Genomic DNA, 24779 nt, shown 5'->3' with positions numbered 1-24779 from the left:
ATCAATGAACTATAAGTATAATCTAGCATAAAAGTAATGCTGTAGATGGATTATAATAGAAATAAATATCAAGAAGATGTAGAAATATAAAGTACTATATGATAACTATTGTCAGTGTAAAGACTCTAATAATGACAGCAGCTGCCTTGAATGTTGCTTCCATGTCATGTGCTATAGTAAGGCTTGCATAGTGCATTTGTGTACTAAATAAGAGTCACCTTCCTCCAACTGGGGTGAAGCAGTTTGATAAGTTCAGTCATAGAACTATATTCTACTTATTCAGATGCACTCCAGATTAATTTTATTTTAATTACATTTTTATGAATGCATTATATATATTGGGATTTTGTAAACCGGACACAAAGCAGAGTCATCTTAAAAGAGGGAAGCTCTATGAAGAAATTGCTCCCACAGATTCGTTTATGGGGATGTATACACATAATCCATGATGCAAAATGCTAGAAGGCCAAGTCCACAGTGGGAGATGACAGCCTAGAAAAGTAAACCAGTAAGCAGTGGTCCTCTGTTTTCTCTTCTTCAGATCTTACCTCAATATCCTATCCCGATCTTGTTCTAATTTCTTACAGCAATGTTACCTAAGAGTTTTAATATAAGATAAACCCTTCTTCCCCCGTGTTGATTTTTTCTGAATGATGTTAATCACAGAAACAGAAAGTTAACTAGAACTTACGATAACATATGATGTTCTGACTTATGAATTTGAATGACTGAGACCAAGTCAGCATAGTTAGAATATACATGAGTTTAAGTTGTTACCAACTTTAAGATGGGTGCATTTAAAATTCACTCTTCTAGTTACCTTAAGGATAATCATAATACTACTAGAATAGATTTCTTCCATGTAAGTATAATTTATACCACATGACCCACCTTTCCCATGCTTCTTCTAATTCAACATACTTTTGTAAAACTTTTAGTTTGTTGTTTAAAAGTTTTATACAGAAATATAATGTGTTTTGATCCATTCCACACCTTAATCAATCCTCAGAACTCCTGCTACACCTAAGAACACTCAAACACCACATTCCCTCCATATTTCATATATTTCTTTTCTTAACATTCCAAGTCCACTTAGTTCTGCTAGTACATGCATGGGGGAGTCTAGAAGGGACTACATTAAAGAAAACTGACTGTGCTTTCCATAGTGTTCTAAATTGCCCAAAACTCCTCAGTAAGTAGTAGGTTTGTGAGTTCCTCCTTTACCCATGCTAAGATTTTTATCATCCTGATAATGCTTTGCAAGTTTGTACAAGATCAAACCTCCCTGGCTTTTAAACTAGTGTAGATTTTTAAAATATTCTGCAAATGTGAATAAGAAAGGAAGCTACTATATTTTCATAGGAAGTTACAAATGTACAGCCTACACCAACCCCCATTACATTACTGTCTCATAGCATTGTGTGTGTTGCTATTTCTTTGGGTCATTGATTTATGGATCTTTTGTCACTTCCTTCAAGCCCATCCTGCTACTCTATGGGTGTTCCACTCCAAGATAAAACATTTCATTCACGTAATCATTCTATGAGTATGTATCATTTTCCATTGTATACATTATAGAAATGAACTCTATACACAGTAGACAGAGGGAGTAACTTCCCTCAGTATTCCTCTCTGTCTCTTTCTGTGTTTCCTCTTTCTGTTTCTCTCTGTCTCTCACCCTCCTGTCTCTTTCCTCTCTCTCTCCCTGTCTCTCTGACATTGGAAAGCTAGCCCTCCACTTTCCCTTTTCTCCCTCTAAAACTCTCCCTCAATTTAAGATTTTTTTCTAAGAATTACAAATTTGTAGAATTAATTATAATCAAATAAGAAATGTTTTTCTAATAATAATTACAATGGGGTTTAAAAATATGAAATAAATTTTTTTAAAAAAATGAATGCCCCTTATTTTTCTATTATTCTAAAAATCTTTACTTTGTCCTTTGAAGAATAGAGTAGATATTAACTTTCTTACATATTACTAATTTAATAGCATTTTTGGTGCTCTATTATTACTGTTAACACGTCCCTGTGTTTCATTAAGGGTAATATAAACCTGTCATCCACAAAACTCAAGTCATCTAGCCAGAAAAAGACTTGCATATAACAGTATATTTTTATCTCCAAAGAAAACACATTTTTTGCTTTTTCAACTTTTTTTATTAAGATATACACTTTTCTCTGCTACCCTCTTTTCCTCCCCTACTGCACTACTGCTCCTACTGCCCTCTGCCATGCCTCCCACAATGCCAATTTACTCAGGAGACATTGTTTTTGTCTTTTTCCAATGTAGATCCATATATGTGTTTCTTAGAATCCTCTTTGTTCTCTGAGATTGTGGATCAGAGGATGTTTTTCTGTTTTCATTTTTTTCTTCTTTCTTTATGTCTAAAAACCACTTATTAGTGAGTTCATACAATATTTGTCTTTCTTGATCTGGGTTACCTTAGTATGGTTTTTCTTTTTATAATCGTCCATTTGCCTGGAAATTTCAATGTCATTGTTTTTAACCGCTGAGTAGTATGCCATTTAGTAAATGTACCACATTTTCTATATCCATTCTTCATTTAAGGAGCATCTAGGTTATTTCCAGGTTTTGGTTGTTATTAATAATGATACTATGAACATAATTGAGCACATGTTTTTGTGGTATGAGTTAGCATTCTTTGGGTATATATTCAAAAGTGGTATTGCTGGTCCTTGAGGTAGATTGATTGCTAATTTTTTTGAGAAATCAGCATATTGCTTTCTGAAGTAGCTATACAAGTTTTCGCTTTCAAGAGCAATGGAGGAATGTTACTTTAACCTCATATCCTCTCCAGCATATGCTGACATCAGTGTTTATGATTTTGGCCATAATAACATGTGTAATGGAATCTGAAAGTTGTTTTGATTTTCATTTCTATGATGGCCAAAGGTGTTGAAAATTTCCTTAAATGTCTTTCAGTCATTTGATATTCAATTTGAGAGTTCTCTGTATAGGTCTATACCCCATTTTTTATTGGGTTATTTTTTCTTTTGCTGTCAAGTTCCTTGAATTTTTTGTATATTTTGGAGATCAGCCCTCTATCTAATGTGGGGTTGATGAACATCTTTTCACATTCTATAGGCTGCTGTTTTGCCTTGTTGACTGTGTCCTTTGCTTTACAGAAACTTCTCAGGTTTAGAACTCCCCATGTATTAATTATTTCTCTCAGTGTTTGTGCTACTGTTGATATATTTAAAAAGTTGTCTCCTGTGCCTATACATTGAAGGTCACTTCTTACTTTCTCTTGTATGAGGTTCAGTGTGATTGGCTTTATGTTGAGGTCTTTGATCCATTTTGACTTGAGTTTTGAGCATTGCAATAGATATGGATCTATTTACATTCTTCTATATGCTTTTTAAATCTTTGAAAAAGTAAATTGAAGAAGATGCTAGAAAATGGAAAGATCCCCCATGCTCCTGGGGAGGTAGAAATGATATAGTAAAAATGGCAATCTTACCAAAAGCAATCTACACATTCAATGAAAAGCCCATCAAAATCCTAGCAAAAGTCTTCACAGACCTCAAAAGAACAATACTCAACTTCATATGGAAAAACAAACAAACAAAAACCTAGAATAGATGAAGCAATCCTGCACAATCTTCTGGAGGCATCACAACCCTTACTTCAAACTCTATTACATAGCAACAGTAATGAAAACAGCATCACATTGGCATAAAAACAGACAGAAAGACCAATGAAATCAAATCAAAGACCCGGATATCAATTCACAGCCATACAAACACCTGATTTTTGACAAAGAAGCTAAAACTATAAAATAAAAAAGCATGTCCAACAAATGGTACTAGAATAAGAATATATTATGACATGTTTTATCCAAGGACACCTAAAAAATCAATATTATAAGCATGTGTTTAGTGGGGTCTCACAGAAACTGAAGCAGCAATTACAGTGTCTGCATGTCTCTATGTCTTTATGCTAAGTATTTGCATACATGCTGTGGTTTTTTAGCTTGAGGTTTTTAAGTGTCTCTGACTCTTTTTGCCTGTTCTTACAATCCTTTTCCTGCTACTGTGTTGCCTCATCCAGCCGTGATATAAGGGTTTGTGCCTATTCTTATTGCATCTTTTTATTTTATGTTCAGTTGATATAACTTGGAATCCTTCTCTTTTCTGAAAGAAAACAGAGGAGCAGTGGATCTTGGAGAGAGTGAAGGGTAGGTGGCTGGGAGAAATTTACGGAGGGAAGGCTGTGGTCAGGATGTTTTGTATGAGAAACATATAAATACAAAGAAAAAAAGAAGACAAACACAAAATAGACAAATAACCAAACAAAAAAAAAAAACAAGTATTTAGATTCTTGCAAAAGAAATAGGTAGGTTAACTACAATTCATCACCTCTCCTCTACTTCTCTAAACTCAGTCTTCCTCCTGTATTGCCATCATTGTAGCAGTCTTCCTGCCACAACCTCTTCTTCCTCTCCGTTCCTTTTTCCTACAGATGACACAAATCTTCTAACCTTCTACTGGTCCTATTTTCCCATCTGCCAACTATAACAGGCATTTCTTGGGAACCAACCAGTTAAGGCTTCGAGAGAAAACAAGGAGGTTAATGAAGCAGGTAGGCAAGCTCAGATCTTCACTTTCCCTCCTTTCCTGGAATGCCAATCCCCCAGATTGATCCCCAGCTGTGTTGTATATTATTTAAGTATATCATTGCCTTTCTTCACTCTCTGTCTCCATACGCACAAACATTACCACTACCACAACACAACAACAAAATGACAGGAATCAACAAATACTGCTCACTGACATTTGTCAGAATCATTGGTGTCAAATGCCCAATAAAAGTACATGGACTAAGAGGATAGAATATTCTTCTGCATCCAAGAAATATAAGTTACCATCAAAAATATTTATAATCTTAGGATGAAAGGATGAATATTTTCTAAGCATTTGACCTAAGAAGCAAGCTAATATAGTCATATTAATATCTAACCAAATAAACTTTAAACTAAAACTAACAAAAAGAGATAAGAAAGAACACTTGATCATATTTATAAAAAATATATATCCACCAGAAAAACATTGCAGTTCTTAACATATATGCACCAAACAAATGGGCACTTAAGTTCATAAAAGAAACACTACTACAATTTAAATCACATATTGGATTAGACATGAATAGTGGAATATTTCAGTACCCTACTCTTCCCAATAGACAGGTTATCTAGACAAAAACTAAACCAATGATTGCTAAAGTTAACTTATGCTATAAACCAAATGAACTGCACAGATAGTTATACAACCATTTTGCCCAAACACAAAAGAATACACCTTCTTCTCAGTTTCTATTGGAATTTTTACCAAATTTTACCATACATTCAAACACAAAGCCAGTCTTAAAACATGCACAAAAATTGAATAAAACCCTGCATCCTACTTGACCACTAGCCAACAAACCTTGATCTCAATAACAACAGCAGAAACAAGAGAAAGCTTACAAACTTGTGGAAACTAAACAATTTACTTACGACTTAATGAAAAATAAGTCAAGATAGAAATTAAAGACTTTCTAGAACTGAATGAAAATCAATGTACATCACACCCAAACTTACAAAATACTAATAAAGGCAGTTCTAAGGGAAAAGTTCATAGCATTAAATGTTTACAAAGGAGAGATTTATATTAGTAAATTAACAGTGTTGGAGGGAGAGGCTGATTTTTGGTTCCCGGCTGCTAAGCCCTGAAATAACACACAGAAACTATATTATTTAGAACACTGATTAGCCAGTTACTTAAGTGTATTGCAGGCTAGCTCTTACATCTATAATTAACCCGTCTTCATTATTTTATAGTTTTCCATGAGGCTAGTGGCCTACCAGCAAGGTTTCACATGTCTATCTCCAGCAAGGGTATATGGCTTCTCTCTGACTCCTCCTCCTTTCTCCCAGCATTCAGTTTAGCTTTTCCTGTCTAGCTCTATTTACCTATAGCTCTGAGATAGGTTCAAAACAGTTCATTTATTAAACAATGATATTCACAGCATATAGAGGGAAATCCCACATCACTTCCCCTTTTCTGTTTAAATAATAAGGGAGGGGAGCATAGAAAAATGTAGAACTCAATAAAAATCAATAAAAAAGAAAAAGGAAGGTTTTAACTTTAATATGGTCAAATTATATATAGCAAAACAGGTATCAAGCAAGAATATCAGTTATAATATATATATTATCTTTTATCATAACTTAGAAAAATATAACAATTCTTCATCTCTATCAAAGACTCCAGAAGGATATAATATTATAAGTAGACAGGAAGTACATTGTAAGGAACTTCTAAAACTCTAGAATTGACAGAGACATCTCACTGCCTGGACAGTTCCCCAAAGTTCTTTTGTACCATTAGGGCACCCATCTTCCACCCACAGGTCCATAGTATCCAGCAGATTCCAAAAAGCAGGAAATTTCAAAGACAGTTCTGACCATATTGGCAATTTGTCAGTCACGTTCTTCTGTGTCCTGCAGAATGTTTGGCAGACTCTTTCATGAAGCAGGAATCATGAAGTACCCTGAATGTCCAGTTTATTAAGCAGTCCAGGCAAGAGCAGTTTCTTACTCAAATGGCTAACCAATGTCATAAGGAGTCTCTTTGATGTCTATATTTCTCTTGAAGTAATTGGTGCTGCCAGGAACAGATGTGTCATATTGTCATGAAAAGTTCTAAGTTATTAAAACTTTTTAAATGCCATATCCTGAAGGTCTCTGAAATATGTGAAGAATATCTATCCAGTTGAAATAAATCTCTATATATCTAAAAAGCCTAACTAGCATGACCACAAGCTTGACTATTATAGATGATTATCTATCTATTAACCTATATTTTTAATCATGCATTATATTTTTAAATGAATTACATAATCAAAATACCTTAATCAAGGTCAGAAATACATACAACAAGATTGACCTTAACTTTGCATAGACCAAGATTCGTACCAAAGCAAATTTCTATAGCATATCCCCTTTTAAATACAAACAAACATTTATAAACAATGTTTGGGAATATATGTGCAGCTCTTCTCCAAACTGTGTCCTGCTGTTTATTTGGTGAAGTAATTTTTTTTTTTTTTTTGGTTTTGCGAGACAGGGTTTCTCTGGCTTTGGAGCCTGTCCTGGAACTAGCTCTGTAGACCAGGCTGGTCTCGAACTCACAGAGATCCGCCTGCCTCTGCCTCCCAAGTGCTGGGATTAAAGGCTGGTGAAGTAATTTTTGAGAGGTGTTCAAAACAACCTTTCAGGGGCTCTTGGTCCACCAAACCACATTAGCCTGGAATAAATCCACAGGTTTTCATCCTCTGTGGAAACAAAAGAAGAATCTCTTTTCTTTTTTTCATCATATCCTTAGACCCAAATTTTGGAGATAAAATACCCTTAAATTATAATGTTGGTTACTTAGCTCCTTCACAACTAAACAATTCAAAGAAAACACAATAATATATAATCCAGACTCTCTGTGAATTTTCCATCTTTACATGGCTTATTTTTATTTACTCCTTTTAATCTGTGATTGTCTGTATTCTGTCTCTTTAAAGACTTTACCATTTTTAAAACCATTTACTTCTTTTTATAACTGTCTATATTCTTATATCTCCCATGCATAAAGACATTTATCCAATACTGTGACTATTGAGAGGTTTTTTTCATCTGAATTTGTCTTTATTGCATATCTGTAATAATTTTCTGACCAGACATGCTTCTTAATAATCTAAACTGTGGCCTTGCTAGGGTATATATGCCCTGACTGCTTGCTCCACCCTGTCTGACAAGGTGGAGGCATGTTCACTGTCTCTGAGAACCATGTTCACAGTCACATTTTTAGGCACACAGCCAGTCTATGTTGCCATTAAGCAAGTTGTAGCAGTATGCTCACAATGTAAATGTTCATCCTCTTGAAAGAGAGAGAGATCATATTGATAGCACAGTCCAGAAAGCCAGCATTTTAAAACTGCAGCTTTTTCCTGCTACTGCTAATTCAGGAAAACCTCTTTTAAAGGTGTTATGCCTCTACTTGCTTCTAGCAAACAGAGCCCAGCTAAGAAAATGCTGCTACCAAACCATGATTAACTCTGTTCTTTTGTGTTTGGGATTCCTTTGTAAACTTTCTCAGGTTTTACATAGATTTTAAATGGTCACATTAGTGCCAATTTTTTGGAGGGGAGGTAGTCTGCCTGTTGGTTCCCAGCCACTTAGTCCCGAAATAATCACACAGAAATTATATTATTTAAAACACTATTTGACTAATTACTTAAGCATATTGCTAGCTAGATCTTACATTTAGAATTAACCCATCTCCATTATTTTATATTTTTCCATGAGGCTCATGGCCTACCAGCAAGTTTCCAGTGTCCTTCTCTTGCAGTGCTACATGGTTTCCCTCTGACTCTGCCTCCTTTCTCCCAGCATTCAGTTTAGTTTTCCCCATCTAGCTCTGTTCCTCTGTAGTTCTGCTATAGGCCCAAAACAGTTCCTCTATGAACCAATGATATTCATGGCATACAGAAGGAAACCCCACATATCAATACACCTTGAAGCTCTAGTAAAAAGAAGAAATCATACTCAAAATGAGTAATGTCAAAGTATCATCAAGTTAAAAAATGATTAGTAAAATATATACAAAAACAAAAAATACAAAGAAACACTGAACCAAAGAGGAGATCTTTGAGAAAATCAATAAGCTTTATCAACCCCAATTAAAATAAACTAGGTCATAAAGAGAGGATATATAAAGATTATTAGTAATAAAATTAGGATATAACACTAGACACCAAAGAAATCCAGAGAATCATCAGAATATAATTTAATAACCTGTAGTCACTAAACTGCACAATCTCACAGAATTTTATATATAATTTTCTCAGTACATACCACTTCTGAAAGTTAAAGCAAGATCAAATTAGCAATTTGAACTGATCTATAACACCTAGTGAAATAGAAGCAGTTGTTAAAAATCTCCCAACCAAAATAAATAAATAAATGAACAACAAAATGTCCAAAGTCAGATTATTGTAGTTAAAATTCTACTAGATTTTCAAAGAAGAGTTATCACGAACATTCTTTGAATTACCTCCAAATGGAAATAGAATGAACATCAGTTCATTCATTTTATGATGCCACAGTTACCCTGCTTCTCAAACCACATAAAGATCCAACAAAAAAGAAAATTAGAGACAAATTTCAACAAAATTCTCAATAAAATATTTGCAAACAGAATCCAAGAACACCATGGAAAATTTTCAGCTTTATATGCAAACACACACACACACACACACAATTCAAGAAAGCTAAAATAATCCAAAATAATGAAAGATATCACCATCCAAGACTTCAAATTATACTACACATCTATAGTACTAAAAACAACATGGTACTGACTCACAATTGACCGGTTGATCAAAAGAATTAAATCAAAAACCCAGACAGATGTAAATCTACATACTTATTAACATCTGTTTTGTTTTGTTTTTATAAAGAAGCTTAAATACACACTGGAAAAGAGGCATCCTCAACAACTGGTACTGCTTAAAATGAATGACTGTGTGATAGTATCCAAATAAATCTTGTCACTATGCAAAAAGCTTAGAGCCAAAGTCTGCAACATAAAATCTAATACACTGAACCTGATAGAAAAGAAAGCAGAGAATAGCCTTGAACTCATTGAATTCATTAGAACAGAACATGACTTTCTGAACAGAATGCAACTGTGTAGGCCTAAGATTGACAATAAACTGTATCTTATGAAACTGAGAAGCTTTCTAATGGCAAAAGGAAACCAACATCTGAAAAAACCTGCAGCCTACAGAATTGAATAAGTTTTACACAACCACATATCTGATAAAGGGCTAATGTTCAAAATACATAGAGAACTCAAGAAACTAAACATCATGAAAGTAAATATTCCAATTGAAAAAAAGATAGGGTACTATACTAAACAGAGATTTCTCAAAATGGGAAGCAAAAATGGCTGAAAACACTTAAAGTAATGTTTATCATTCTTAGCCATCAGCGAAAGGCATTTTTAGATTTCATTTTACATTTCAGAATGGTGAAGATCAATAGCACAAATGACAGCTAATCCCAACAAGAATGTAGATAAAGGAAACACTCATCCTTTGCTAGTAGGAGTGCAAACTTGCACAGCACAATGGAAATCAGTGTAGCCATTCCAGATGGGAATGGATCTACTTCGGGATGTAAGAAAATGTCAAATATAATATGAAACACTTGCTCAAACATGTTCATAGAAGTTGCATCCAGCAACTGATAGGAGCAGATGCAGAGACTCACAACAAACATTAGATGGTGCTTAGGAAATTTGGCAGAATAGGGGCAGAAGTATTGTAGGAGACAGAGGAGAAGTCAAGGACACCACAAGAACATAATAATCAACTAACCAGGGCTCATAGAGCACAAAGAGACTGAACTGACAATAGGGAGCCTGTATAGGTATGACCTAGGTCCTTTGCATATATGCTATGGCTGTGCAGCTTGGCCGTCTTGTGGGGCTCCTAACAGTGGAAGCAGAGCTGTCTCTGACACTTTAGCCTGCTTTTGGGTCCATTTTCCTCCCACTGGGCTTTTACCTCCATCCTTGATATGAAGGTATGTAGCACGATTAATAAAACTCAGAGACAGAAATTGGGATTGAGACTGAAGGTCAGAACAGCAAAAGTGTCAGCCACCGACTCTTACCTCTTCCTCAATCCAAAACTGCAATCCTGCCTCCAGGAATCTCAGAATAAGAGTGTGTGTGAGAGCAGTCTCCTTCCATTTATATTCTTCTATTATGTAGGGATTAAAGGCATGCACCTCTACCGCCTGGTTTCTATGGCAAACTAATGTGGTTACCAGGATTAAAGATGTGTGTCACCACTGCCTGGTATGTAATGCTGATCATTGTGGGTATTTTATTCTCTGAGCTTCAGACAAGCTTTATTTATCAAAATACAAATGAAATATCACTACCAGTGTATTTGTGTAGACTTAATACAACTTGTTACGCTATCTTTGAATAATATCTCTAGAAGGCCTATTTTTTTTTTATCTGAAGGGGAACAGGAGGAATAGATATGGGGAAGAAGGGAGGCAGAGTAGGGTCTGAGAAGAGAATATGGAGAGAAAACTGTTGTTGGGACATAAGAGAATAATAAATTAAAAAGAAAAATAGAAGCCACAATTATAAGGACAAAAGAGGAAAACAGAAGAGAAAGAAGAAAAGAAAGAAAAAAATTCCTCGCAGGTGTACAAAGGCATTTAGGTTTTAGTTAATTCTACATATAGTCAAATTGAGAAGCAAAAAATGTTTGTTTTATTGATAAAATAAATTTTTCTTCTTTGAAATGTTTATACATTTATACAAATTATCATGATTGGAACCGTCTGACTCTGTCCCACTCCACTTAATGCCCCCAACTCATCTGACTTCCAATGCTTATGCCTTCTTTTATTGTTTTTTTATTAGTAACTCACTGAATTCAGTTAGTACCATGTATATGCTTCTGGGTGTGTGTCCCTCCACTGGGACATTGATAATCTACCAATTGCCATAAAAGAGTGTCTTTATCTCCTTAAGCAACAACCAACAGCATATAACTCTAACAGGAGTTGGGTTTCCCTCCTCCATTCTTCCTGGAATATTGACCAGTTTGGCTTTACTCAGGTTTTGTGCATTTCAACCCAGTTGCTGTGGGCTGAGCTATACAGCAACAATGTCAAGTTCAAAAGTCTGCACTTTGAAACTCCCCTCTACATCTGATGTCTTCCACTCCTCTTCTGTGACATTACCATAGCTGTAGATGGAAGAAGGTACACCCTGACTCAGCAAGACAAATGCTGCATTTCTTTCTTACATACATGTATCCTGACTTCAAATCTTCATTTATCTTAACCTGGAGTGAATCTGGAAGCCAGAAAAAGAGAAATAGGCTACAGATCGTCGACATCATATGGGAAGGCACATAGTAAAATATAGATTTAAAAATCTGAGACCTGAGGTTGGAAGTGGTACAAGCTCCACCCCTGATAGAAAAGCTCTTTGCAACTGATACCTATTGGAAAAGAGAAATGTGGTTTTCTCCAATGGAGTGTCATTGAGTATATCAAATATATTCTAGGGCAAGGATGTACTCAGAAGTAATTAACCAACCTATAGTGGACTCCACATTTTGTTGTGGACTTTTTCTTTCTTTTTATTTGAAATTTTTTGTCCTTTTTTTTTAGTGTTTTTGTTTATTTCTTTGTTTAGAGAGCATGAAGTTACAAGAATGAATATGATTGAAATATATTGTATGAGAATATTTTTAAAAATTATCCAAAGTAGAAAATAGAGGAAAATATTAAGGCAGGAAAAGTTCAACAACGGATGTTGGTGGATAATAGGGATGAGGTGTTGATGGAAGGCTTTACCAAGAAAGAAAAGGAACACATGGAAAAACTACATGGACTGCAGGAATAAAAACATTCATTCACAGAGTATAGTGAGTGTCATTAAAGGAGAGGAATGACATATTCAAGGTTAAGTTTGCATGGTAATAAAGGGATGTGGGTGATGAAAATGTATAGTGGTGGGTCAGTAAATAGTAAAACTATAAAATCCAATAGTTTTCAATCCTACTAAAAAACCAACATGTTATATGGAGTGTAAATAGAACTAAGCTCTTGTATTATTAAATGAAGATCTCATTGCCATGCTTTGGATGCCTTCCTATCAGTTATTGGTCAGTTAGGCCCCCAAAACATGAAAACCAGCACAGCTACTGTCATTATTCTTTGCTGACTACCATAACTGTATAGTAAGACCCTATTGCTGCAGTCATTATTCACTTTAGATGAAGAGCACAAAGAGACCAATCTAAAATTGATCAGGAAACTCTCCAAGCTAGTAATCTTACATAAGATCAGAGATACTGTTCAGTATTTGGAAGAGAAAAGTCAGCAGTGATCTTATCCAGCATTGGACCCAGCATTTTCTAATACTGACTTACTGGCAAGACGTGTCCATTGGTGCACAGAAGCAAGACAGTTGTGTACAGGAATAAAATATGGTTTGATTAGATATTAGCTTTATTTCACACGGGGATTTCATGTGTGATACTATAAGACTATCCAAAAGCCGATGTTTCAGGAGATCATTGGCAGTAGAAACTTACTGTTTCTTTGATAAATGTTCAAGTCTTCTCTCTCCCTTTGAAGTGTGGTGTGTGTGTGTGTGTGTGTGTGTGTGTGTGTGTGTGTGTGTGTTATACCTATGCAGTATTCAAGTATCTAGAGAATTTTAAGATTATCACAAAAATGGAAGTATGCCCTTTAAATATTATCTTGAATAAAAATAAGGCCCTTATGTTTCAAGATCTGTTGAAGCTAAGAAGTTAACCTCCAAATAACCTGACTCAGAGTCATAAAACTACTTCTTGCCATAAAGTTTTAATTTGTTTTCTCTTTGGATAAAATCAGATATCTTACAGAGATGGTTACTACGTGAATTTAGAACAACTCCATATTGGGCAAATATACTCACATAGCGAATAATAAATACAGTGATGATGTTGATAGCATGTATGCAGCACAATCTGTATTAGTTGCTTCTCAGTTACTGTGATAAAACAGTGACCAAAAGTGAGTTATCAAAAAGTTTATTTGGACTTACAGTTCCAGAGGGAATCCATCAAAGTAGGGAAACCCAGATTTTCCTAACATCAATCCCAATGGGGTACCTTGTAACCATGTGAACCTCTGGGGCACATTCATCATTCAAATCAACACAGCACTGCTTGGCTCTGTGAAGGACTGGATGCTCTGTCTTTGAAATTACTTAGCCGACAGATAATGACTGTCATCACATTTTTCTTTAAGGCTTATCCGATAATCAAATTTGTATCATTTAATTTTGTGGAGTGGTTTTCTTAATTGGAAGAGGATTTCATATTTAATTATGTTTCTACAATACAAGATACATAAGGGGAACTTTTGGTTTTCATCCTTTTAATTACATGTTTTTCCGTACTTGTAATTCTGAGATTTCTACAACCTTTTATTTTTCATTATAGTAGTACTGTAATGTCCATTTTAGTTAAACTGCCCCTGCCAAATATGGCAATATCCTTAAGGAGTCTAGAAAAGAATCTTGTGTGAAATATGTATTTATTGCCTGCACACTAAAGCTCACATAAAGTCACACTAAGTGTGACATAAATGCCATGATCGCACAGTTCCAGACATGGGACACTTAGATTGTTCCCTTCCAAACCAGACCTGGGATTATGTGTGAAGTAGGCACATGTCTAAGGTGGGTCCAATAGTTCTTCCGGTAATATCCACACTGTGATTTTGATTAAAATGTGGGGAAGGATCTCTGCCTTTCTAAATGGGGACTAAAAAAAAAAAACCAAAAAAAAAAAAAAAAACAGATTAGCCAAGATCACTGCATCTACTACAGAATGGACAATTTTCCAGATAGTTCTATATTGTAAAGGGCTATCTTGATAGATGTTTAAGAGCATGTTGAATTTAAGAACAGCAAAACTTTCTGAACTTTTCCAAATGACGCAAGGAAAAGTCATAAATTGGCCTGTAGTTAATATCCAATATTCTAGAGCAACCATGGAACATTTTTGCCTCATGTACACAGGTAATGCCTAATAACCAAATATGTAGATAAGTAACTAAAACCAAAAAGACACTTTTAATTTTGGTGTTTCTTTTGTAATAGACTTGTTCTCGTGTTGTTTAGACTGACTTCAAGCTCTGCCCCATAAATAACAAGGATTACAAGTATTTGTTCCACACTCATCTTAGCGGCACATTTTAAAACCTTATATCTAGGGAAGCTGTAAGTAAGAAGCACTATTTAACTAACTTTATATTCAAAGCTTTAATACTAGCTGTGTGCACATTATATGTATATATATATATATATATGTGTGTGTGTGTGTGTGTATTTGTGTGTATTTCAAGTAAAATATATTTTTTAAGTAAAATATCTATTAATTCAGTAACTAAGATAATGTGTACTACTGTTACCATAAAAAGAATTGTGGAAACATCACACGTGTTCTTCTCTGGAGAATGACAATACTACTACAGAGTATACCTAAAGGAAAGGAATTCGGAGGAAATGAATTGAGGGAGGGATGAGGACAGGGGTGACCAAAAAGAACTTGCTTACATTAATACAGTAAAAGAACATCACTCTACATGGGTTCAGCTGGAAAAATCAAAACAAATTGAAATACAAAGACAGGTCAGTTGGCTCTCAAGAGGCATAGAGAAGATGCTCAAATAGAAACTGAGAAGGTTTTTATTTCACTGGGATTAGTAACACAGGCAACGATGAGAGCAAAGGGCAAAACACTGGCTCAGGCACATCAGTGAAAACCTCAGTAACACACTGAATGAACGAGCCAAAAAAAATTTTTCAATCCAGGTCTAGGCTTCCAAATTCAGAGGCTTGCAGGGCAGAGAGTGAAATGAATTTTTACCAAGCGTGTAAGTGGTGTACAGTCAAAAGGACTGGTGATCATAGATTGAGAAAATATAGTTGAGGCTAGTAGCAAAAGGAACCTAAGAAAGGACTATAGAAAACAGAATGAGAGAGAAGCTTGCATATAGCAGCTATCAGTGTTAGGAACTGTTGCATTCTAGGTATTAGCACAAACACGCCTATGCAGCCTCTGAAGAAGGAGAGAAATAGAAACTATGTCCTTATTTTCCTTCCTCCTTGAACCTAGCTGAGCTATATTGACTCGGTCCTTGTACAAGAGCTTTCTAGCACAGAGGCCATGGGGAAGTTTGGGTAAAGATTGAGAATAACTCAAGAAATTTTTTTAAGAAATAAACTGTAATTTGTTTTCATTTAGGGCTTGCAAATATATTATTGTGGCTATATAGCTTCAGAGCATTGCAAATTCATGACAAACTTTAAGCAAGGATAGACATAATAAAATTTCTCTTTCTGTAACAAGACTAACAGAATACAATATAGATGATGGATTAGAAGGGAAATATCATTATGCTGAAATATTAACATTGACAGAGTTGGTAAGCTTTCTGAGTTACTTAAGAGACATACTGAATAAGCTATGAAGAATTGAGAAATAATTTTTAAATGACTACTAAATTTTAGGCTGGAAAATGTATTGAATTTTTATAATATGAACAGGCAGGGAGAAGCCTTCAGACATCCTATGCTTAAGGAAGATAGAAGATGGATTCTGTTTGGGACACGTTGCCTTTGAGCTCCTTGTGACAGATTTATGATGAAAACACAGTAAATGGAATAAGACACATGTAAAACTCAGAGATGAAGACAAATAACATTGAAAGTTCAGTATAAATCTGGTAATCAAGCTCACAGAGTATAACCTGATAAAAGAAAAATAAGCAATGGGAGGTAAGTGATGCTAGTCTGGTTACCAGTATGAATTACTAAACTGGGTAGAAGTATGCATGTCCGCAAATTTGAAAGCTAAGATAAAATTTTAGAAGGAAAACATATGTTGACTATAATTAGCTTAATATGAAAACTAAATGTTGAGAACCACGGCTTTAGGGGAAACAGAGACATGGGGAAGTCATGGAAATGAGTATGTAAAAGTAGACTGTTGTTTTGTTAGTGACAAAAAGAAAACAAATTAAGTCATGACAGCAAGAGTAAAATGAATGAAAAGCCTGAATATAAACCAGTGGTCTCAATATTAAAAGAAATACTTTTTGAGAAATAATAAAAGTAATGATGTCCACATATTCCTCAGTGTGTGTGTGTGTGTGTGTGTGTGTGTGTGTGTAAATGTGTGCATGCTGCTTCTACCTGTGTGAGATACTTGTGCATACTAGTCAGAAATCACACCATTGAGCTAAAGCTGTGTATCTCACTCCTAGTTTTGGTATGGTATGCCATTTTCTATGACTCTAACACATTATTTCCTAGTCACTATTTTTGACTCTGACTTCCTTGAGAAAATATATACAGATAATCTATAAAGGAAGAAATTATAGAAAACTAATAAAAATGTTTTTCAAAATTCAACCTCACAATGTCCAATTACAAAAGTATTAATTGCATATACATATGGAGACAACTTATATTTTAAAATGTCTGTGAGGTAAAATTTCTATATTCTAACCAAATAAATTCTCACAGATTTCTACAGAGTATACACATTGTAGCAATTGGAGAAGTTACAGCACCTATTTTCAGAAATAAACATCTTCATTTCTGTTTGCAAAACCACTTTCTACTTTTAAATTTTATATGTTCTATATGAGAACTGACATTGTATCACAGGTTGTTGCTTGAGTTACATATTTCATACACACCCACTACTCACAATATCTCTTTTTTTTTTTTTCTTCACAAAATACTTATCTCTGGATTTAGGAACCAGGAAAGACAATAAATACAATTTGAAGACATTTACAAATCAGGATGAAGTTGTTGAATTTCTGATAGAATAATCTAGACCTTCTAGTGGCATACTCAGGGGAACATACAAGCAGTCACAAGTAGACTCCACATCTTGATGCTGTGGACAGAACCACACCCGGCCCATTTGCTATCCCTGACTTTACAAAGACGAAAAACAATAAATAATCATTTCTGCTTAAACAATCCCAGTTAAGTCACAAATAAGCTACAAATTACAATTAGTAAATAATAGTAATAACAAATATTAAATAGATAGCAACAGTACAGTTAATATTTCACATTTGGCTGCAAGATGAAAAAAAGAATCTAATATTTTAGTGGGTTTTAAAAGACTATGTAAAATTAAAATACTAATGTCCTAGTCATGCAAAACTTCTGAAAAATAGCTGATAAAGTCTAGAACTTGGAATATTATTTAGTAAATTCTAGGCAAATAAGAGAAATATGAATGATTTGAATGAAATTAATAATTTATTTGTATTGTTATTCAGTTTCTGATCAAAGCAAATTTATTCTTCCCCTGCCTCTGGGAAAGAAAGCTTATGTAACAGTAAATAAACATCAGCAAAGAGCTGTTAATAAATAATGTGCAGGTTGATAGGCAGTGGTTAATGCATAATCCCATAGCAGGAAAAATGTTGATAGTAAGTGATGGGGCATCTATGTCATCAAGGTTAGTAGATGGGTCTAGGAGGCTGCACTTCTCTCTCCATGGCTATGAGCAGTTATTGGATGCTAGGGGAAGTGATTTCAACTTCTTTTTATTTATTTATTTATTTATTTATTTATTTATTTATTTTTAATCTTTTTTTTATTGGGAAAATGAGAAAAAAAAACAAGTTTCCACCTCCTCCCACCCTTCTCCCCCTCCTCCCACTCTTCTCCCCCTCCCTCCACTCCTTTCTCCCTCCCTCTCCAGTCCAAAGAGCAGTCAGGGTTCCCTGCCCTGTGGTAAGTCCTAGGTCCTCCCCCCTCCGTCCATATCTAGGAAGGTGAACATACAAACTGGCTAGGCTCCCACAAAGCCAGCACATTACGTAGGATCAAAACCCCTTGCCATTGTCCTAGAGTGGCTCCCAGGTGCCCAAGCCGAAGTCCCCAGTTAATTCCCTTGGTTTCAACTTCTTTAAGGGTGTAGCCACAGATAAGTTGTCCATGCTCCAATAAATAACTTCCAATTCATGCTTGTGAAAACAGCTCAGATTAAACAAAAAGGATCAAACAATTAAAAATAAGAAAATACAGAAAGAGCAGAGGGGGTTTGAAAAGGAGAATTTTAGCAGGATATTGAGGGGTATGTAATAGGAGAATAGGGAAAGAATATGACTAAAATTCATTATATACATGTATTAAAATGTCAAAGAATAAAAACAAAATAAAGTAAAATTTGATATATAATGATGATGAGCAAAATTTGTACAGATTTGATTTGCATTGGTAAGAGATTTATTGAGATAACAGTTAATATTGTTCTTTTTCTTAACTTTTTTATTTTTCTCAGTATTGGTAATTAAATATATACCTTTCAAATGCTAGGCAGGGAATCTTCCACTGCACCTTTTTCCACACTACCTTTTGCTTTTTTTTTTTTAAGAAAGAGCCTCACTAAGCTGCCTAAGCCAGTCTAGAACTTGTGATCCTCTTGCCCCATCCTCCTAAGTAACTGGGAGTCTACCCTTGTATTTTCAGACATAGCAACACAATAATTTTTTAAAGATAATTATTTTCATTATTCTCTATGCTTCTTACCATAGTAATAATAAATTTATTTTGAAATATTAGTTGTATTGTGACTCTTCCTATGAAAATTCTCAAATTAAACAACTTTTACAATATATAAAATGAAATACAATGCCATATAATGTTCTAAAATATAAGAATATATTTCAAATAAATTAAGTTTTTAAAACACTAATTCTGAGTTAGTACTTTCTGGCTTATAAAGAACATCTATTTTGTTAATGAAAACAAGTCAAATTATGAATAAGACAGCTAAAACATCTATTTTTATGATTAAATTTCTTGTGTTCTTTTTGTACATTATTTCATTCTATGTTTCTTTCCGCATAGGTACAATGATTTTATCTCAAAGTATCCTATCCTAAATTAAGACATTTAGACTTTATGTTGTTTATTCTCTGCTTATTAGAAATTAGCACAGTGGAAATGAATTCACTTTTGGGAAATCACATCATGACAGAAAAATTAAGACTAGCTATCAGCAAATATCAAACCACTTAATCCAAAATAATTTAGTGTAGACATCTTTCTCAAAGAGGGATATAGTATCTTCTTGGATTTGTTCATTTTTAGTGACAAAAATATATGCTTTGAATATATACAACAATCATCCAACAGTGATAGGAAGTGGAAAAGGATACTCACATGATCGATTAGCTCACGGACCATCCCATTCCATTGTCCATTCACATCGTCCTGGGCTCCATATTTCCCATCCTCCACAAGTCTGATTTCATATGTGAAGCCAAGAATTGTAGATAACTCTCGTAGGAGATCAATACAGTAGCCCTCAAATCGATCATTCCCATAGAGAGGTTTGTCAGACTTCTTAAAAAGGACATAGGGTTCTTCCTGGAACATTAAACATGAAAAAGTGACACATCAGTCAACCAGGAAATAGCATCAAAGCAATCATATTTCTTGGAAGACAGAAAATACTTCGTTAATTTAGAACAGTAGTCAATTCAATTTTCGTCCCGTTCTTTTAACATAGTTTGAAATATTAAAAAAGGAGATAGTGAACACCAATTTAGGTTTGTAGGATTTTATTATTTGTGCTATAGATACTGATATATCTTAAGGAATATTTGTGCCTTACAAGAAAATATTTAACTATAAAAGCCTCACATGTGTAATCATATATATATATATATATATATATATATATATATATATATATATATATATATATATATTAAGCCTTATATTACATTTTTGACATATGGAATATACTATGCATATATAATATTATATGTGTACTATATAATTTTTAGATGACCAAATTTGAATTATCATATTTATAAAATACTTCATATATTGTTTCAATCAGATCTATGAATGAAAAAAATTCTGAATTCTTACTATATTTGTCATAAAATCATGAAGTTAAAAGTACAACAATGAATCTTAGAAAAAAAAGTAGTGGCTCTCTTAAAACACAGAGAGATATTTTGACGCTCAATAGTTTGAATCAAATTCATTCCATGTCATTTTGTGTACATATTGTGAGCCCACTCTACTTATACATGAAATAAATCATTGAGTCAAGGCCTTAATTTTTTAGGAAACATTAAAGACATAAATAGATCAATCATGGAACTTCAGATGAAAGTTAGTAATAAAGAGATATAAAATGGATCAATAGCATAGAGAATACTGCAAGGTGCTTGGAAGACAGAGGCATAAAACAAAATTGACTTAGGTCCCTCAAAGCCTTTATTAAGGAAGTACAACATAAGATACATCCTAAATTAGAAAACAGAGGCAATGGATTTAAAAATTTGAAAATAGATTTCAGGTCAAGGCATGAAGATCAAAATGACATAGGAACATTAATGAAAATAAAAACTATTCTTGTGCTTAAAGTGACATCCAATGCGGGGAGAAAGAAAGAGTGTTGAACAGATTTATAATGAAAAACTTAAGGAGTCAAGCTAAATACCTTTGATTCTCTACCACAGCAATCAGAATGAATATATATATATATATAGTATAATTGTATATTTGTACATATATATATATATATATATATATATATATATATGTACAACTATCCCACATTGAATGTGATCAGCCTTTATACGTGTAAATAGAATTCTAAACTGGGTATATTTTAAAGAGTAGATAGAAAATGTTATTAGCATAGGCCATACTACTGCTCTTTACTCATATCAACCTTTAATTATTTTAATAAGTCCCAAGCTTTGCCTTTACACAGAACTTCATATAAATGGAGAAGTACAATATGTAATCTTTTCAGGCTGGTTTTACATCAGTTGGCAGTGTACTGTTCAGATTCTTTCTTTTTCTTTTTAGGCTTGAAAGCCCATTTCTTCTTAGGGCTCAATAATATTTTATTGTGCATATGTACCAAAGTTGCTTTTTCATTTTATTGCTAAAGAAACTAAAGAATTACCCACAAAATTTCCATATGGACATGTGTTTCAAATCTGTGTCAACATATGACTGCAATTTATTTGGGTAAATTTCAAGCTATATGGTGCTGTATCTTTGATGAGTAAATGCCACGTTTCACAATAGTCAGTGTTTTGAAGCAGTAGGAACATTCTGAGTTTTGGTGTTCTGTTCCTCGCCAATACTTACCATGATCAATGTTGTGTACATTTGGACATTATTAATGGATTGTGGTGAAGTTTCACTATTGTCTTAATTTGGAATTTCTTGATAATCCTACGATATTGAATGTGTTTTCAAAAACTTCAACAGTTTTCTATCAGGACAGTTATATATATCTCATGTGCTCATATTCACAATTTATTTCATATGGGAAATAGATCACTACAAGTATGACAGATGTGAATGTATCTTTCTACCAAAGGATACTTCCCTTCCATCACTGGCCTTCCAGTCCCATATATTAGAAAACGCAACTCTAAAGGATTCATTCTATCTATGTGATATCTTTACAATGGAAAGTAAACATAGGTTAATACTGTCATTTACACTATGTATTCCTGAACCAGAAGCAAAGAAGCATTAAAAAAAATTCAGAGAGAGTGCCGGGCGGTGGTGGCGCATGCCTTTAATCCCAGCACTCGGGAGGCAGAGGTAGGTGGATCTCTGTGAGTTTGAGACCAGCCTGGTCTACAAGAGCTAGTTCCAGGACAGGCTCCAAAACCACAAAGAAACCCTGTCTCGAAAAAAAAAAACCAAAAAATAAAAATTCAGAGATATCTAAGTGTCTCTACTGGGTTACAGTGTGATACTAACAATTCAATAGTTCCTGAATCCATATTAAAAGGTTAAATATTTAGAGGAAAAAATAATGTTCCCTTGTAGAAGAGAGAGCAGTCTAAAACCTTTGGGTAGTTAGAATGTTATTCTAAACAATCATGTACTTACAATATATTAATTCTACAGACTTCATACTCTGTTTTTAATCATTATGTGATTTACAAATAAATGGATGATGTTTGGTAGGTTTTATTCAAATTGCATAGTGTAGATACCCTGTTAAGCTCCATGAGCTAAGCAATAATACTAACTGACATTTATCCAACCACTTACTATGCTCTAAGTTCTTTAATTATGTATTTCTTTAAAAGTCTACATGATATCAGTGATAATATATTTTTCAATTTGTAGAAAGCAAATTAAGGGGGGGATGCTGAGAATTTTTTTTAAATTTCTGCCATAGACCAGTGGTGAGCATATATGTATTTACTAGTATTCCTGTAACTCTTCAGTATAAACCTGTTTATCCATTTATCTTTAACAATCATTTTTTAACTTCATGTGAATGCATAAATATGCATAACTCATTATATGACTGAATACATGTTGTATCGCTTTATTAATTTTTAATCAACTGGGATTAGACATTGGGCTATATTAATACATGCAAAATAGTGTTATTTATTGACCAGCATAATCAAGACATCACTAAAGAAGAAAGTAATAAATATATAATTCAAAAAATTAACTTTCTAGACAATAAGTTAACACCCTTTCCTTGGTGTGGGAGAATGCTCTGTGTTCTGTCAATTATATTTTAAATAAACACTTATTGGCCAGTAGCCAGGCAGGAAGTATAGGTGGGGCAACCAGGCAGGAAGTAGAGGTGGGTCAATGAGAACAGGAGAATTCTGAGAAGAAGGAAACCTATTCCTCTGCAGTCATTTCCCAGCCACAGAAGAAGGAAGATGTGACTGCCTTGCTGAAAAAGGTACCAAGTCATGTGGCTAAAATAGTTAAGAATAATTAGTTAATTCATGCTATAAGAGTTAACAAGAAACCTGGGCTAATGAGCCAATCAGTTCATAACTAATGTAGAACACTGTGTGAATTCTTTGGGACTTAAAAAAATGTGTGAACTAGGCTGGACAGAAAGCTAGACAACATATGGCACCCATGTGGACACCTGCATCCACCTAAAGCCTGACAGAGTTTGGGAAGTAATTCTAGACAAAAAAGAAAAGAGTTAAGCACCGCTTATCAATAGCAACATTTTCTCAGGTTTGCTCAGTTTGCTAGAGGCAAATGTGTCTCATTTAAAAGAGTCTTACTGACACAGCTTTAGCTAAAAATATTGCAGCTCTTTTAAGAGGTCTTGCAACAAAACACTTAAATGGTGTGGATGAAAAGCTGACTGCATTCTTTTTGGTTTTCAGGGAAAAAAATCCATGCTGTTTTAAAATGCCAACTTTCTGGGCCATATTGTCAGTGCAAACTCTGACTCTTTCAGGCAGGAGGTCCAGCTACAGCACATTTGAATGTGGTTTGTGAGCACACTGTTGCAGCTTGCTTGCTGGCAAGGACTTTGAAATGCCATAAAGTTGTGTCAATAAACGTGGCTCTGGCCATTACCTCAGCCATGAGGCTGGAATCTCAGAATGCTAAGGAATGGGCTGGAACCAGTTTCAAAGCCTTGGGTTTTATCCTCTCCATATTGCTTAGTGAATTAAAGGCTCACGTGGTCAGAAAAAGAGAGATATACAGCAAAGAGAGATTCAAAGATGAAGAAAACCTCTAGATGTTTTATAGTGTGTTAAAAATACATGTGGATTTGGGAGAGAAAAGGAAAAGGTTAAAGTCCGTAAAATAAAAAAGAAAGAGAATACTTAGGTGTGGTGGTACACACCTTAAATCCCAACTCTTAGAAGACAGAGGCAGGCAGACCTCTGTGAGTTCAACACATGGTGGCATACACCTTTAATCCCAGCACTTGGGAGGCAGAGGCAGGTGGATCTCTGTGAGTTCAATGACAGCCTGGTCTACAAAGGGAGTTCCAGGACAGCCAAAGATACACAAAGAACCTGTCTCAAAAAAAAAAGTAAAAATAAAAGAAATAGAGGCTAAAATAAAGCCACATAAAGATGAAAAATACTGAGAGAGTCTGGATACTGTATATAATTATGTTCTCTTTGAATTGTTTGAATGCTGGGGAAAGAGCAACAGCTGCTAAAAGATATTTATTTATAAATGCTGCTTAATTAATCTAAGGTAGGCATTTTGAAAATATACTGACTTCAACACTGAAGTCAAAAGGTACGTTACTTTGGAAAGTAGAATTTGCTTTTGTTTCCACAGAAAATGAGAGGCTGTGGATTCATTCTGAG

General features: G+C 34.4%; 1 protein-coding gene across 9 annotated transcripts in view; it reads right to left on the bottom strand.

Annotated features, from left to right (window-relative positions):
* The window catches only part of Grik2 (glutamate ionotropic receptor kainate type subunit 2), a 592264-nt gene that overhangs the window by 172357 nt on the left and 395128 nt on the right, over positions 1 to 24779 (bottom strand). For all 9 annotated transcript variants that reach the window (XM_075944195.1, XM_075944164.1, XM_075944134.1 and 6 more), the window contains one exon: positions 19846 to 20052. In XM_075944195.1, the coding sequence (XP_075800310.1) occupies positions 19846 to 20052 (207 nt within the window). The remainder of the gene's footprint in view (positions 1 to 19845; positions 20053 to 24779) is intronic.

This window comes from Microtus pennsylvanicus, chromosome 1 (genome assembly GCF_037038515.1).
Source record: "Microtus pennsylvanicus isolate mMicPen1 chromosome 1, mMicPen1.hap1, whole genome shotgun sequence".
NCBI lineage: Eukaryota > Metazoa > Chordata > Mammalia > Rodentia > Cricetidae > Microtus > Microtus pennsylvanicus.
Note: the sequence above shows the minus strand (reverse complement) of the source record. Positions and strands in the feature narration are given on the sequence as shown.